The following is a 15,549-nucleotide window of genomic DNA, read 5'->3' as shown; positions in this document are numbered from 1 at the left end:
TAATATGTGAAAATAATGCCTATTCTGCTTAAAAACAAACAAACAACAACAAAAAAAAAAACAGTGGTTCTGAAAGGTAGGCTGTAAAGAATGGAATAGTTCCAGAAAGAGAAAAAAAGACTTGAAAATAATTGAATTGGAGAAAACAGCAGGAAGAAAGTGGAGTTAGAAATGAATACAGATGAGTATTATTTGTAGGGGGGCCATGTAGTTTATCATCCAAATACCAGGGTAAAATGGGGTGCTCTTTCTGAGACAAAGCAGTACTATTAAACCTAGCTGTCCCAGGCACATGGGAACCCTGCTAAGCACAGTTATTAGTAGAAGCATGAAGTTTGTTTTGCCTGAGGTGAAACAAGAAGACCTACAATGAATGTTTAGAAAGTGCTTTCTGGGACCTCATCAAAATGGCGGCATGAGGTGACCCTCTGTAAATCTCCTCTGGAATGTAAAACTAATCGAACAACTATAACTCCACAAAGGACTCCCTGCACAGCAGACAGGCAAGACGAAGTGTCTCCCTGATGAATTCACCTAAAGGTGGGCAAATCTTGCGAGAAGGGAGGTGGGAAGGGAGAAATGCAGAGACAGAGCAGACCTAGCTCAGTGCTCCAAGCTCCCTGCGTCCCGGAACTACTGTAGCTACAGGAGAGGGAAGAACTCAGACTGCTAGGGCTCCGTTTATGGCCCACAGGGCTGAGGGGACAGTTTATAACACGGCTGAACCCATCGCTCATGGCAGAGACCTCAGAGAAAAGACTGAGGGAAGAAGGCTGAAAACGGTGGTTTAAGCCCTCACTGCCAAGCACAGAATGGAAGCCTTAGGCACTGAGACTAGCCGACCCCTCCCTACCCTCCCAGAGCTCGCCACAGCCCCACCTGCCCGGTGCTAGAAGTGGAACAGTAGCAGTGTCAGCTCAAAAGAAAAGAATATTTGCTGTTCTGAGAACTGTGGACCGCAGACACAGATTTGCAGCCCAACTAGTTCTGGCAAAGGAGAGGGAGCTGTGGAAGTAGGACTGGCTGTGGTGTGGTCACTGCCATTGCGCTGGCCTACCTCTCACAGCCCACTCTGCCCCTCTCTCCACCTATCTGGGTGGATCCCTGCAGGACTAAACAGAACTGCTGAGACATACGGGCTCTGAATCTGGTGCAGGAAGAGCTTTGGAACTTCAAAAGCTCTCGGCATACCCACACGGACACTGTGCCCTGCCATTCAGGCAAACTATTAACAGAGCAGAAGCCTGTCTCCCAGGGAATCCCCCCATTGTGTGAGAAGCTGGAATAGTGCAGAGAAAACATAGCAGTACCATGTGACAGAGAAAAAAAGGCTGTAGTCAGAGAGAAAATAAAACATTCTACCAACAAGTACTGGAAAACAAAAGAAAGACCTCTTCTTATCAACCTGTTGCAGCAGTCACTCCTGTAGATGTCTAGAAAGAGAAATAATAAATCAGTTATTGCCATGAATAACCAAGGCAACAAGACAGCTCAGAAAGAAAGTGAAAAGTCTCCAGAAAAGGAACTTAAAGATATGGAAATGTGTGACTTAAATGACAGAGAATTCAAGATTGCAGTTCTGAAAAAACTCAACGAGATGCAAGAAAACACAGAAAGGCAGTTTAATGAACTCAGAAACAGAATCAAAGAACAACATGAGCATTTTACAAAAGAGATTGAAATTTTAAAAAAGAACCAATAGAATTTCTGGACATTAAGAACTCAGTAGATGAAATTAAGAATGAAATAGCCAGCTTAGGTAGTAGAGTTGACCAAATGGAGGAAAGAATCAGTGACATCGAAGATAGAAACCTGGAAATTACACGGATGGAAGAAGAAAGCGACTTGAGACTTAAAAGAAATGAAAGAACTCTACAAAAACTTTCTGACTCCATCAGGAAGAGCAATATAAGAATAATGGGCACACCATAAGGAGAAGAAAGAGAGAAGAGAACAGAGAATATATTCAAACAAATTGTCGATGAGAGCTTCCCAAACTTGTGGACACAACTGGATCCTCGAATCCAAGAAGCAAATAGAACACCTCATTACCTCAATCCCAACAGACTGGCTCCAAGGCACATTGTATTGAAGCTGTCTAAAATCAACGACAAAGAAAGAATCCTCAAGGCAGCCAGGGAAAAGAAGACGGTCACCTACAAAGGAAAGCCCATTAGATTATCATCAGATTTTTCAGCAGAAACTCTACAAGCCAGGAGGGTGTGGAACCAAATATTCAAACTATTGAAAGAGAGAAATTATGAACCAAGAATAATATATCCAGCAAACATATCCTTTAGATATGAAGGAAGAATAAAGACCTCTCCAGACATACAGAAGCTGAGGGAATTTTCTAATACACGACCTGCACTACAAGAAATACTAAAGGAGTCTATTCGACCACCATCAACAGGGACAATTTGTGGCAACCAAAACATAAAAAGGGGGAGAATAAAGGCCTGAACCGGAATATGGGAATGGAGGAAGTAAGCGTGTTGAAGAAAATGGAATACTCTAAATATCAAACTTTCTTTTACGTAAACTTAAGGGTAACCACTCAAAAAAAATCCAGAACTGAAATATATACTCTAATCAAAGAAAAAACAGAGGGAAACATCAAAGAAAACCACCACAGAAATAATAGACAGCAACAAAAATGCAAAGAAACAATGGAGGCACAGCCATACCAGAAAACTAAAGATAGAATGACAGGAAATCCTCACATATCAATAATCACCCTAAATGTAAATGCACTGAACACACCAATAAAAAGTCACAGAGTAGCAGATTTGATCAAAAAACTAAACCCAACCATATGCTGTCTCTAAGAGACACATCTCAGCTACAAGGACAAGCATAGACTCAAAGTGAAAGGGTGGAAATTGACACTCCAAGCAAATGGTACCCAGAGAAAAATCAGGTGTAGCCATAATGATATACGATGAAACAGACTTCAGGATGAAAAAGATAACAAGAGACAAAGATGGACATTTCATAATGGTAAAGGGGTCTATACAACAAGAAGACACAACAGTCATCAATATTTATGCCCCAATCAGGGAGCACCGAAATATACCAAGCAACTACTAACAGAACTAAAGAGAGAAATTGACCAAAACACAATTATACTGCGGGACTTAAATACATCATTGACAGCTATGGATATTTCATCCAAACAGAAAATAAATAACGAAATAACAACGCTAAATGACACATTATATGAAATGGACATAATTGACATATATAGAGCACTTCATCCTAAAACATCAGACTACACTTTTTTTTCTAGTGTACATGGAACATTCAAAAGGATAGACCATATATTGGGACATACAATCAGCCTCAGCAAATTTAAGAAGATTGCAATCATACCAAGCATATTCTCTGATCACAAGGCTTTGAAATTGGATGTCAACTGCAAAAAGAAAGCAGGAAAAAACACAAATACATGGAGATTGAACAACATACTTTTAAAGAACGACCAGGTCACAGAAGAAATTAGAGGAGAGATCAAAAGATACATAGAAACAAATGACAATGAAAATATATCCTACCAAAATTTTGGGGATGCAGCAAAAGCAGTTTTAAGAGGGAAATTTATATCATTACAGGCCTATCTCAAGAAAAAAGAAAAATCCCAAATAAATAACTTCGCATTACACCTTAAAGAACTAGAAAAATAAGACAAAATGAAACCCAAGGTCAACAGAAGAAAGGAAATAACAAAAATCAAAGCAGAACTAAATGAAATAGAGAACAAGAAGACAATAGAAAAACTTAATGTGACAAAGAGCTGGTTCTTTGAAAAGATTAACAAAATTGACAAACCCTTGGCTAGACTCACTAAGATAAAAAGAGAGAAGACACTAATTAACAAAATCAGAAATGTAAAATGGGAAGTTATCACGGACACCACAGAAATACAAAGGATCATCCAAGAATACTATGAAGAACTATATGCCACCAAATTCAATAACCTACAAGAAATGGACAAGTTCTTAGAAGCATATAGCCTTCCTAGGCTGAACCATGATGAACTGGAAAATCTAAACAGACCGATTACCAGTAACAAAATTGAATCAGTCATCCAAAACCTTCCCAAAAGCAAAACTCCTGGCTCAGATGGCTTCACTAGTGAATTCTAACAAACCTTCAAAGAGGATCTAATACCAATCCTGCTCAAACTTTTTCAAAAAATTGAAGAAGACAGTACTCCCTAACTCATTTTATGAGGCCAACATTACCCTGATACCAAAACCTGGTAAGGACAACACACAAAAAGAAAACTACAGACCAATATCTCTGATGAATACAGATGCAAAAATCCTAAACAAAATTCTAGCAAATCGAATACAACAATGCATGAAAAATATTATTCATCACGACCAAGTGGGCTCATCCCCGGGGCACAAGGATGGTTCAATATCCGCAAAACCATCACATAAACAAAATAAAGGACAAAAATCATATGATTATATCAATTGATGCAGAAAAAGCATTTGACAAGATACAACATCCATTTATGATTAAAACACTTAATAAAATAGATATAGAAGGAAAAATACCTTAACATAATAAAGGCCATATTTGACAAACCCTCAACTAATCTCATAATTAATGGTGAAAAACTGAAGCCCTTTGCTCTACGTTCAGGACCACGACAGGGTTGTCCCCTATCACCTCTGCTTTTCAACATAGTGTTGGAAGTCCTTGCCAGAGCAATCAGGCAAGGCAAAGAAATAAAAGGCATCCAAATTGGGAATGAAGAAGTTAAATTGTCACTCTTTGCAGATGACATGATGCTATGTATAGAAAACCCTAAAGACTTCACCAAAAAACTATTAGAAACAATCAACGAATACAGTAAAGTGCCGGCTACAAAATCAACGTACAAAAGTCCATTGCATTCCTATATACTAACAATGAAATCTCAGAAAAAGAAATACAAAAAACAATTCCTTTTGCAATTGCAGCAAAAAGAATAAAATACCTAGGAATAAACTTAACCAGGGATGTGAAAGACCTGTATGCTGAAAACTATAGGATATTTTTAAAAGAAATTGAAGAAGTCACAAAGAAATGGAAAGACATTCCATGCTCATGGATTGGAAGAATCAACATAATTAAAATAGCCATATTACCCAAAGCAATATACAGATTTAATGCAATCCCCATCAAAATCCCAATGGCAATTTTTAAAGAAATGGAACAAAAAATCATCAGATTTGTTTGGAACCACAAAAGACCCCAAATAGCCAAAGCAATCTTAAGAAAAAGGAACAATACTGGAGGTATCACACTCCCTGACTTTAGCTCGTACGACAGGGCTACAATAATCAAAACATGGTATTGGCAGAAAAACAGATACACATACCAATGGAATAGAATTGAGAACCCAGAAATAAAACCACGTAAATATGGACAGATAATTTTTGACAAAGAAGCAAAAAACATACAATGGAGGAAAGACAGCCTCTTCAATAAATGGTCCTGGGAGAATTGGATAGCCACGTGTAAAAGAATGAAACTGAACTGCTATCTGTCACCATGTACCAAAATTAATTCAAAATGGATCAAAGACTTAAGCATAAGACCTGACACAATAAACTGCATAGAAGAAAACATCAGTACTAAACTTATGGACCTTGGGTTCAAAGAGCATTTTATGAATTTGATTCCAAAGGCAAGGGAAGTAAAAGCTAAAATAAACAAATGGGACTATATGAAACTTATAAGCTTCTGCGCAGCAAAAGAAACCATCTATAAAGAGGCAACCAACTGAATGGGAGAAGATTTTTGCAAACAGTGCCTCCGATAAGGGACTCATATCCAAAATATACAAGGAACTCATGCAATTCAACAACAACAGAAAAAAACAACCCAATTGAAAAATGGTCAGAGGACCTGAAGAGGCATTTCTCCAAAGAGGACATACAAATGGCAAATAGACATATGAAAAAATGCTCAACTTCACTAATCATCAGAGAAATGCAAATAAAAACCACAATGAGATATCACCTCATCCCAGTCAAAATGGCTATCACCAACAAGACAAAAAGGAACCCTCATATACTGTTGGTGGGAATGCAGACTGGTGCAGCCGTTATGGAAGGCAGTGTGGAGGTTCCTCAAAAAATTACGAATAGAATTACCATATGACCCAGCAATCCCTCTCCTGGGTATCTACCCAAAAAATCTGAAAACATCTACACATAAAGACATGTGTGCTCCAATGTTCATTGTAGCTTTGTTTACGGTGGCCAAGACATGGAAACAACCAAAATGTCCTTTGATAGATGAATGGATAAAGAAGTTGTGGTATGTATACACAATGGAATATTATTCGGCGGTAAGAAAAGATGATATAGGACCATTTGTGACAACATGGATGGATCTTGAGAGTATAATGCTAAGCGAAATAAGTAAGACAGAAAAAGCAGAGAACCATATGATTTCACTGATATGTGGTATATAAACCAAAAACAACAAAAGAACAAGACAAACAAGTGAGAAAGAAAAACTCATGGACAGAGACAATAGTTTAGTGGTTACCAGAGGGTAAGAGGGGGGTGGGAGACGTGGGTAAGGGAGATCAAATATATGGTGATGGAAGGAGAACTGACTCTGGGTGGTGAACACACAATGGAATTTATAGATGATGTGATACAGAGTTGTACACCTAAAATCTATGTAATTTTACTAACAATTGTCACCCCAATAAATTAAAAAAAAAAGAAAAAAGAAAGTGCTTTCTATACTTTCGCTCATTACTATGAGTTCAGGTAGAGTAGACAGTACTGTTGTCTTCATTTTGCAACTGAAAAAAGCTGAGTCTGAGGAGGTTAGGCTTTTGCTCAGGGTTTCTCAGCAGCTAAGTGTGAGCTAGACCTCAGCCCAGGCTGCCTGCCTCTCAGGCCACCTCTAAGTAGCCGCTCAGCAGTCGTGGGAATTTTTTTCCTGGTTGTGTACTGGTGTATCTGTTTCCTCATTGGATTTCCTTCAGATTATTCTCACCTAGTTCTCTAACTTTACTTGGGTGTATAGACTAATAATCATTATTATAACAGAATGATGTTGGACTTTGGGCAGACATCTAAGCAATATGATGTTTTCTGTAGTTTCTCTTTTTATAGTATATTACATATTTCACCAAGAATGTAATGCCAGCATTAGCATAAATCAAAAGAAAGGAAATTTGCCAAATCTGGCCGTTTAAAACTGTTTTTTATTTTTCCTTATTCATTTCCAGTTCTTATACATTTTTTCCCAGTGAACACTGTCAGATTGGGCCTATTTCAAAACAACCTGCAACATGTCTTCTTTGAGATCCATAACTTGTTTTAGCGTAGGTGACCAAGTGACTGGAAATGAGCATAGAACAGATAATAAATAATTGTACTGATCTGACAGTTTTGAGCTTTAAGCCACCAAAGTGATATTCCCCCCAATTAAATCAGCCTTTATTCATTATTCCTACGTAGTGCAGAGCTGTACAGTATATATCAAAGTTGGGCAGTTTTGTGGCACTTATGTAGAAACACTGATTGTATCTTTAAATTTTATTTTTCCAGAACCTGCTAAGCCCTAGTAGTGTGAGCAAGTCACTCTGAGAGGTTTATTTTGATTACTCCTTCTAGAATTAGTGGAACCACTGCCAGTGGAACATGTGCAGTATGGTCCAAACTGTGAAAATGCCACCCGAGTGGACTGTGTAGAATGTAGTTACTACATAGTTACTACACAGAGCTCTTGAAGCATAGCTCCTTTTAAAGCCCTCATGATCTGATCAGACCAGTTGATCCCCAGAATAATTTGGAGCTCCCAGGTCATGAGCTGTGGTTCTGTGTTACATTAAGATTTTTGTTTGTTTGTTTGTTTGTTTCATTTATTAAAAGACCAGCTATTTGAACCTATAGATGTTCATGGTATAATGCGTCGAGCACTAGACTTGGAATAATCTTGAGTGGTTCACTCTTGGAGGTCTGGTTTTCTCATGTGTAAAACTGGGATAATGTTTATGTGACCCACTTTGCAAAGTGGTTGAGAGGTGCAAATAAAATGAGTAGAAGTATTTTATAAACAAGTCACCTTACAAATGAGCAGTGTGTATATGTAAGAAAGATGAAAAATCAACTAAGAAGCTGTTTTAACCAGAAGGGCAGGGAAGGAATTTGGACAGTAACCATGAGATTGGAAAGGAAGGAAGAGAGACCACGGAAGCAAGGTAGGTGGGGTATGGCACTGAGTGATTGCAGAGATTTAAAGAACGGCATTTCAATAATATGACAGGCTTGGGCCAGTCAACACACTGACGTAGACCACACAAGAGTCAGATTTAGGGAGTACTGACTTGGGTGACAGAGGAACATCCTGATGGAGCTACAGAACAGGCAGTTCAAAGTAAGAGACTGCAGATCAGGAAGGAAATGAGGACTGGAGAAACAGGTTTGAGAGTTATTTTCTTACAGCTGATCATTGAAACCACGAAATCTGACAAGGGAAAGTGTGGGAAAGGAAGTATACTTTCTTTATGTCAGCTTCCCCCCTTGCCAAACAAACAGAAGAGGAAGAAGTTAGAGTATAAAAATCAGAATTTTAATATCTTGAAAACCAAAGTCAGAGGGAATTTCAATAGGGCGGTTTAAAAAGGAAGGATGGGAAAATGGTCAGTAGTGGTGATTCCTCAGAAAGTCTGAGGACAATGAGGGTGGAGAAAAGGTTATTGGTCACTAATGAAGTATAAGGGGAAGTAAGCTAATGTTCCCTCTGTGTAGCTGTCAATTCTTCTTGGGTGTGGGGAGACACAGGGCCACAGCTTTTCTAACTCTAAAGGTTGTACTGTATAAAGAATGTATATAGTCTCGTTTTCTTTCAGCCAGTGCCAAAAGGAGGAGGTGGTGTTAGTTCCTGCGATTTATGCAGGACCTACTAAATATCAGCACGGTACAATACTGAATAACCCTGCAGTTATTGTTCCTGCTTTACAACTGTCGCTCTAAGAGGTTAAGTGACTTGCCTGTGGTTCTAAAGCCACTAAGTGATGTAGACGGAAGTGAAACCCAAGAAAGGCTGACTGAAGCCACTCAAAATTGGAAGCCATTTCCATTACACACCATGATACCTTTTCTTTGGTGCTCCAACTACCTGGTCCAACCTCTGTCCGCTTTCAGGAGCACCCTTCTAACCTTATTCCTGCCAAAACAGGAATTAAGAAATTGACAGAGTGTCGCATTTTGGAAAGTATTTGGTTTGCAGTCCAAAGATCTGGGTGAATCAAATCTTAGCTATGTAATGTATTTGAGAGTGGTTTTAAATTGTCAAGTGCAATGCAAATGTAACATGTGATCTTTAATGTGAATTTAAATACCTTCTGTAGAGTTCTTTTCATTTTGGGATTTTTTTTTTTTTTCAAGATTTTATTGGGGAAGGGGAATAAGACTTTATTGGGGAACAGTGTGTACTTCCAGGATTTTTTCCAAGTCAAGTTGTTCTTTCAATCATAGTTGTAGAGGGCGCAGCTCAGCTCCAGGTCTAGTTGCCTTTGTCAGTTGCAGTGGGCGCAGCCCACCATCCTTTGCAGGAGTCGAACTGGTAAACTTGTGGTTGAGAGGACCGGCAACCTTGTGGTTGAGAGCCCCCTGGCCCATGTGGGAATCAAACCGGCAGCCTTCGACATTAGGAGCACGGAGCTCCAACTGCCTGAGCCACTGGGCCGGCCCCTCATTTTGGGAATTTTAATTATCAACATTCTACTTAATTTATTGAGCATCCTTTGCATGTGAGAATTTTTTCTGGAGGATTTACGTATGGATATGTAAAACATGGAGAAACTTAGGAGGAAATGTTCTGTTTTTTGGAAAAGGAATTTCTAACAGTAAGAACCAGAATAGATATTATTTTGCTGGTAGGGCAGAAAGGCCATTCTTTGCATATCTAAAATAACAAGTTGAAATAAATAGTTTTCTTCTTAGGGATGAAGAGAATTGCTGATAAGGAAACAAAATATCAGTAATCTTTGACATGCAGCTTTGGCATTCAAAAACTTCAATCCATCATTTCACTTCCATCTGTAGTATTATATACTTAGCAAAGGGAAGCATTGTGTTCAGCCTCATACTCTTCATCTGAGTCTAGCCTAACTTTGGTCAATAGACTGATTCTCATTTTTCAAATAGGGAATAAAATATTCTTTATGCCAAAAAATAAATATATTATCACAAGTAAGGGAAGACTGAAGTGCCATGAGGTTTGGGAATGAAAGTTGCTATGAAATGGTATTCTAGAGCCTTATACACTATTGTGGTAATTCAGTCACCAGCATCATTCCTTCAGGGACTGAAAGGGAAGCTCAGTTATTTAAAAAAATAATAAAATAGATGACAAACAAATAAATAGAGAAAGTATCAGGAAATACTAGCCTGAATATAAAAAACACAAATTGAAAAATGTAAAATTAGATTATACCATGACCACCTTTATCCCTGCCCTTATGGATATACCATGGGGTATTATACATGATTTGTAGTTTCCACCTTTATGAACAGCAGAAAGCTTAGAAACTTAAAATGATTCAGGTTAGAGTACTCACAGATTTTGCACATTCCACTATTCTCAGAAGTGTGACTGTTCAGGGGCTGAGTGCCACTGGTCCATCATCAGTCTTGCAGGTATGGATTAGCCAACAGGAAATTCGGTAGAGCCGTCTAAGAGGAATATATTAATAAAAGTTACTTTGTCTGTTTTCTAATGAGCATTTTAAAAGAAATGTGCACTTTGGAGTTTTTTGTTAGTTGAATACTTGTGCTAAGGCTCCCTGCACATTCATTGCAATACAATGACAAGAGCAATAAAAATATGTAGGTTTTTTCCCACTAGATCATTTGAATTGCTCGTTGTTGTACCTTTCCTACAGCTTAAGGTTGTTTTTGTCCCAGTGGTAGGTGTTAAATCAATGGGATTGAACAACTTGGGAATGGGACTAGAGGTAAAACTAGCCAGAGCCCTTGAATCCTGGGCAAGAAGGATCATGCTAGGCAAGAAGGCTAAGTTCCCAGCAGCTTCATGATCCAAAACATCTGTTTCTATATTTGGCACAATTCCACTTTTTTATTTGTAAAATTGTTCCTATCTTTGAAAACACTTTAAAAAATAAGAAGTCTCCATTCTGCCTCCTCTTTCTACTCCCCAACACATGCATCTATAATTACCCGGTTGAATGTGTGTGTTTAATCAGTTTAAATTGAGAAGGTTGCCTAGATTGGATTTCAATCTGAAGGCGGCATTGAGTACTAGGTAGTTACCACTGCTGTGTCTGCCAAAATGTACCTCTGCCAGAAAGAGGATAGGACTCACATCAGGGTATTTCCTAAAGAAGCCACTTGACTCAGATTAGAGATTTAATTTCCTTAAAATATTATTTTGGATCTGAGTCTATGTTCTCCAATAGGAATTTTCTGATATAATTTCACTTACTTGCTGAGTATGTTCCAGGATCCAGCTGGCATTATTCTAAGTGGCTAAACCTCAAGAAAATAAAATTCATTCTGTGTATCATGTCATACCTCACTACTCTGAAGGATGGGCCAGGCCCATGTTTGTTCACATCTTTGTGGGCTCATTTGTAGATGCAAAGCAATTGAATTAATTTTGAGAAAGAAGGGCTTCTAGTTATGGCAGTGAAGCCTCTGATCAGAAGTATATACCTTTTGAGTTATTTCCTGGTTAAAGTAGAAAAAATTTTGTTCAAGTACTGATTATTAATTTAATTTAATTTAATTTTTATTTATGACATTAACATAGATTTCCTCAGCTATGTTCACCTCCCACTGACCTTTTTATTTTTTCCATTCCATTGGGCCGTAATTTCTGAATGGTAAAGATATAAGAATGTAGAGCCGAACTCTTTCTAAAAGTTTTAAACCAGAGTTTTTGAATTTACAAGCTTCCAGCTCTTGAAACTTTAGGAACCCTGTTGTTTCTTAGAAGTTAGGATGACTGCTAAAAATCCCTTTGCATATTTTGCACAGTGGTAAAGCCATACAAATCAGGGTAATGGGCTGACAATCCAGTGGGGTATTTTCAGTAGGCTTATGAGCCCACCTTACGCCAAACAGCCAGCATGCTGAAAGTAAAACAAAAGCAGGGAACACAAAGGAGAGATTTTAAATATCTTTATATTAATATATCAGGACTTTAAATATGTATTTTAATTGTGACACAACCATCACACACATACTGTCAGCTGAATGGAGTTACCAGATTATAGCCAGAGAAAAATCAAAATCAAGGAAGATGAAGAATAAGACACAAAGATAAGATCACTTGATATATAGCATTTCACAGTGGGGTTGATCTTACCAAAGGAACTACTGTACAAACATTTAAATTGGCTTCCTGAGGTTTCACCCCTCCTAAAAGGACCCTGTGGGCCCTGTTACTTTTAGTCTCCTCCCTGTCCCTCCTTTCCTTCCCTAGGATCTACCCCACACAGGTGATCTTCTGTCTCTATTATGTTGTGTTCTGATTCAGTGTGTTTATTTCAAAGTTTAAATCTCAGAGGTGACATCATTTGGGCTTTCCTCACTTCTTGGAAAGCACCAGACATTAGCAGTGGGCTTGCCAGGGTCTAAGTTTTTAGTTCCCCTTTTCGGACTACTCAGAGTTGCTGAGGTGCAAATGAGCTGCAAAGGAACTCCACCAGCTGGAATGTATTGTGTACAAATAATTTCTCATTATTTACCCAGGCTTAGTATTTCTAGTTTTTCAAAGCCAAATTAGGTGTAGTCAGATTCATTCATTTCATAAATATTTATTGAGCACCTGCTGTATATCAGTCACTGTTCTGGGTACTTAGAGCATATCCTAGAACAAACAAACCAAGGACTCTAGCCTTTAGAGAGTTGAAGTCAAGGGAATAGTTTGAGTTTGCTTATCAGGTACACTGAATAACTGATTGCAATGGGAAGAACTAAATACAGGTCTTGCTCGCTCTCTCTAGTCTGTGATTGAGCAGTGAATAGAATCCTCTATCTTCTTCATTATATTTCTTTGAATCTAATATAGGGTTCTATAATTCCTTAGTAATTTCTGTTAGTATCTAGAAGGAAGAAGCTTCTGCCCAGAGTGATATATTTACATCTGAACACGGTGATATTGGTATTAGAAGGTAAAAAAAAAATTAGATATAACAAATGTTAGTATAGGTGAAAAAAGAATTTAGATATGAAGAGAGCCAGACCTAAAAGGAAGAGATTTTATAGTAAAACTGGAAAAGAGTTTCAGCCAGTTTGTTAATGTCATACTAGCTGTTGGCAGAAAAGTTTGGGCAGTCATCACACCAAAACCTGCACCTTCTGTGTGTTTAGTGTACACACACACACACACACACACACACACACACCTGGGTTTTTCATTCTTACCACATAGTTCTTGATAATAAAGGGGCAGTGCTGCTGTGGGGACAGAGGCAGGAGTGTAGTTTCCAGGCTCTCGGCCTCATGTGGAAAGGTGCTGGCTCAGGTAGTAAATGGCCATCAACTGTGATTGGATGGCCATCAGCTATGGCTAGTTGGCCATAAGTTGTAACCAGTGAGCCATTGGTCACTAATATAACTGCCGTGGCTACGCTAGCAGAAAATGGGGGCTAGCAAGAAGATGGTGGCTGAACTGGCAAGAGCGGATTGCAGTTAGCATGGCAGATTGCAGCTAGCAAGTGAGGTTGGTTGGCAGAGAGAAGTGGACAGCAGGTTGCGGATAGTGTGGCTCCTGCTTCCTGTGTCTCCAACCCTGCCACCAGCGAGAATAGAGTGACTCCCCTATCTTTGGCTCCATGGGTGTTCCTCTTTGACCGCACCATATCCTGCGTTCTTATGTGGGGAGTGGGAGCTGAGACCCGGCATGACATCCCTGCATGACAGCTGCCTAGGACATTTTTTTTAGACTTTGGCCTGGATAACGTATTTTCTGTCTTCTCCTTTAGAGTTGCTGGAATTGTGGCCGTAAAGCTAGTGAAACCTGCAGCGGCTGTAACACAGCCCGATACTGTGGCTCATTTTGCCAGCACAAAGACTGGGAAAAGCACCACCACATCTGTGGACAGACCCTGCAGGCCCAGCAGCAGGGGGACACGCCTGCGGTCAGCTCCTCCGTCACGCCCAACAGTGGGGCTGGGAGCCCGATGGACACACCACCAGCAGCCACCCCAAGGTCAACTACTCCGGGGACCCCTTCCACCATAGAGACAACCCCTCGCTAGATGTAAACTGAAAACTGTCAGAGGAAAGACAACACAACCAACATGAAACCAATTCCTCATCCTCAGATGCTCAAAGTTGTTTTTTTTGTTTGTTTGTTTATAGACGAACTATCCTATTTCAGTACTTCATCAAAAGATACAGTACTAACCGTATCTTGAGGTAGTAGTAAAATAGAAGGCCAGTAACAGGTCGTAATGACTTATTGTGGATAACAAAGATACCTTTTCCTTAGAGAACTGAAAAGAGAGCAGAAAATATAACATGAAATGATAGATTTGACCTCCTCCCTGTTATTTTCCAGTAGCTGGGATTTTAAACTAGATGACCTCATTAACCGATGCTTTACCAAACAGCAAACCAAGAGATTGCTAATTGCTGTTGAAAGCAAAATGCTAATATTAAAAGTCATAATGTTCCTGATATATAATAATGGGGGGAAAAAAGAGGAAAACCCTCAAGGGCATGAGCATTGGCTACAGCAGTAGACATTTTAACAAGAAGATGAATGGCATCCATGGATTGCTAACTGAACTTCGAAGACCCGCTACGAAACACACAAATGTGTAGCATATTGGAAGGAGAAACAGATACTCAGTTTTTTCCCCTGTTTCTAAAAAGAATGATATCCAGGTCAACAGAATGAAAAATGAAAGGATGTTTGCACTGGGATGCATGAATACAGCAGCAAGGAAAAAAAAAATGCCATAATACAAGAGGCTCCTTTACACACACACACACACACACACACACACACACACACACACACACACACACACACACACACACACGTTAAGAAACAGCCTGCAGTTAATTAGCATTCTGACAGCTTTGACATCAGCCAGCTGCCCTAAATAACCCTTTAACGTTTCTTCACTTTTGTAAGGTTCCACAGAGTAAGACATTGGGTCTATTCCAGCTCATTCATTTTATATTGAAAAATAATTTTCAAAAAATGGTGGCTCCAGCCCCAGCCCCTTTCCAAATTTTTTCAACCTCACCCTGTTTGGATTTTTAATTAAAAACTAGTAGTTCTCTTGGTGTTAAAACACTTCTGTCCTGTGAGGTTTCAAATGGTGTTTTTCTTGTAAATGTGTTGGACAAATGTGAAGATGCATTGTAGTTTAACCATATGCCCACATTTAGTCTCTTTATTACTAGTTGGTGAGAACCTGTATCTTTCTATGCTGCTTTTATATCTGTATGTATTAGTGATATTTCTCTAATAGTTCAGGGGGGAAAAAAGGGAGGGGGGACTTTTTTGGTTGTCCTCAAGAAAAAAAAAAAGGCTATCTTT

The 15,549-nt window shown here is 39.0% G+C and overlaps 1 protein-coding gene across 9 annotated transcripts in view; it reads left to right on the top strand.

The window, feature by feature from the left end:
- Positions 1-15,549, top strand: part of RUNX1T1 (RUNX1 partner transcriptional co-repressor 1) — a 168,022-nt gene that overhangs the window by 150,148 nt on the left and 2,325 nt on the right. For all 9 annotated transcript variants that reach the window (XM_033126506.1, XM_033126507.1, XM_033126505.1 and 6 more), the window contains one exon: positions 13,979-15,549. This exon is cut by the window's right edge and continues 2,325 nt beyond it. In XM_033126506.1, coding sequence (XP_032982397.1) covers positions 13,979-14,254 — 276 coding nt within the window. In that variant the 3' untranslated portion in view covers positions 14,255-15,549. The remainder of the gene's footprint in view (positions 1-13,978) is intronic.

Source organism: Rhinolophus ferrumequinum, chromosome 14 (genome assembly GCF_004115265.2).
Source record: "Rhinolophus ferrumequinum isolate MPI-CBG mRhiFer1 chromosome 14, mRhiFer1_v1.p, whole genome shotgun sequence".
NCBI lineage: Eukaryota > Metazoa > Chordata > Mammalia > Chiroptera > Rhinolophidae > Rhinolophus > Rhinolophus ferrumequinum.
Note: the sequence above shows the minus strand (reverse complement) of the source record. Positions and strands in the feature narration are given on the sequence as shown.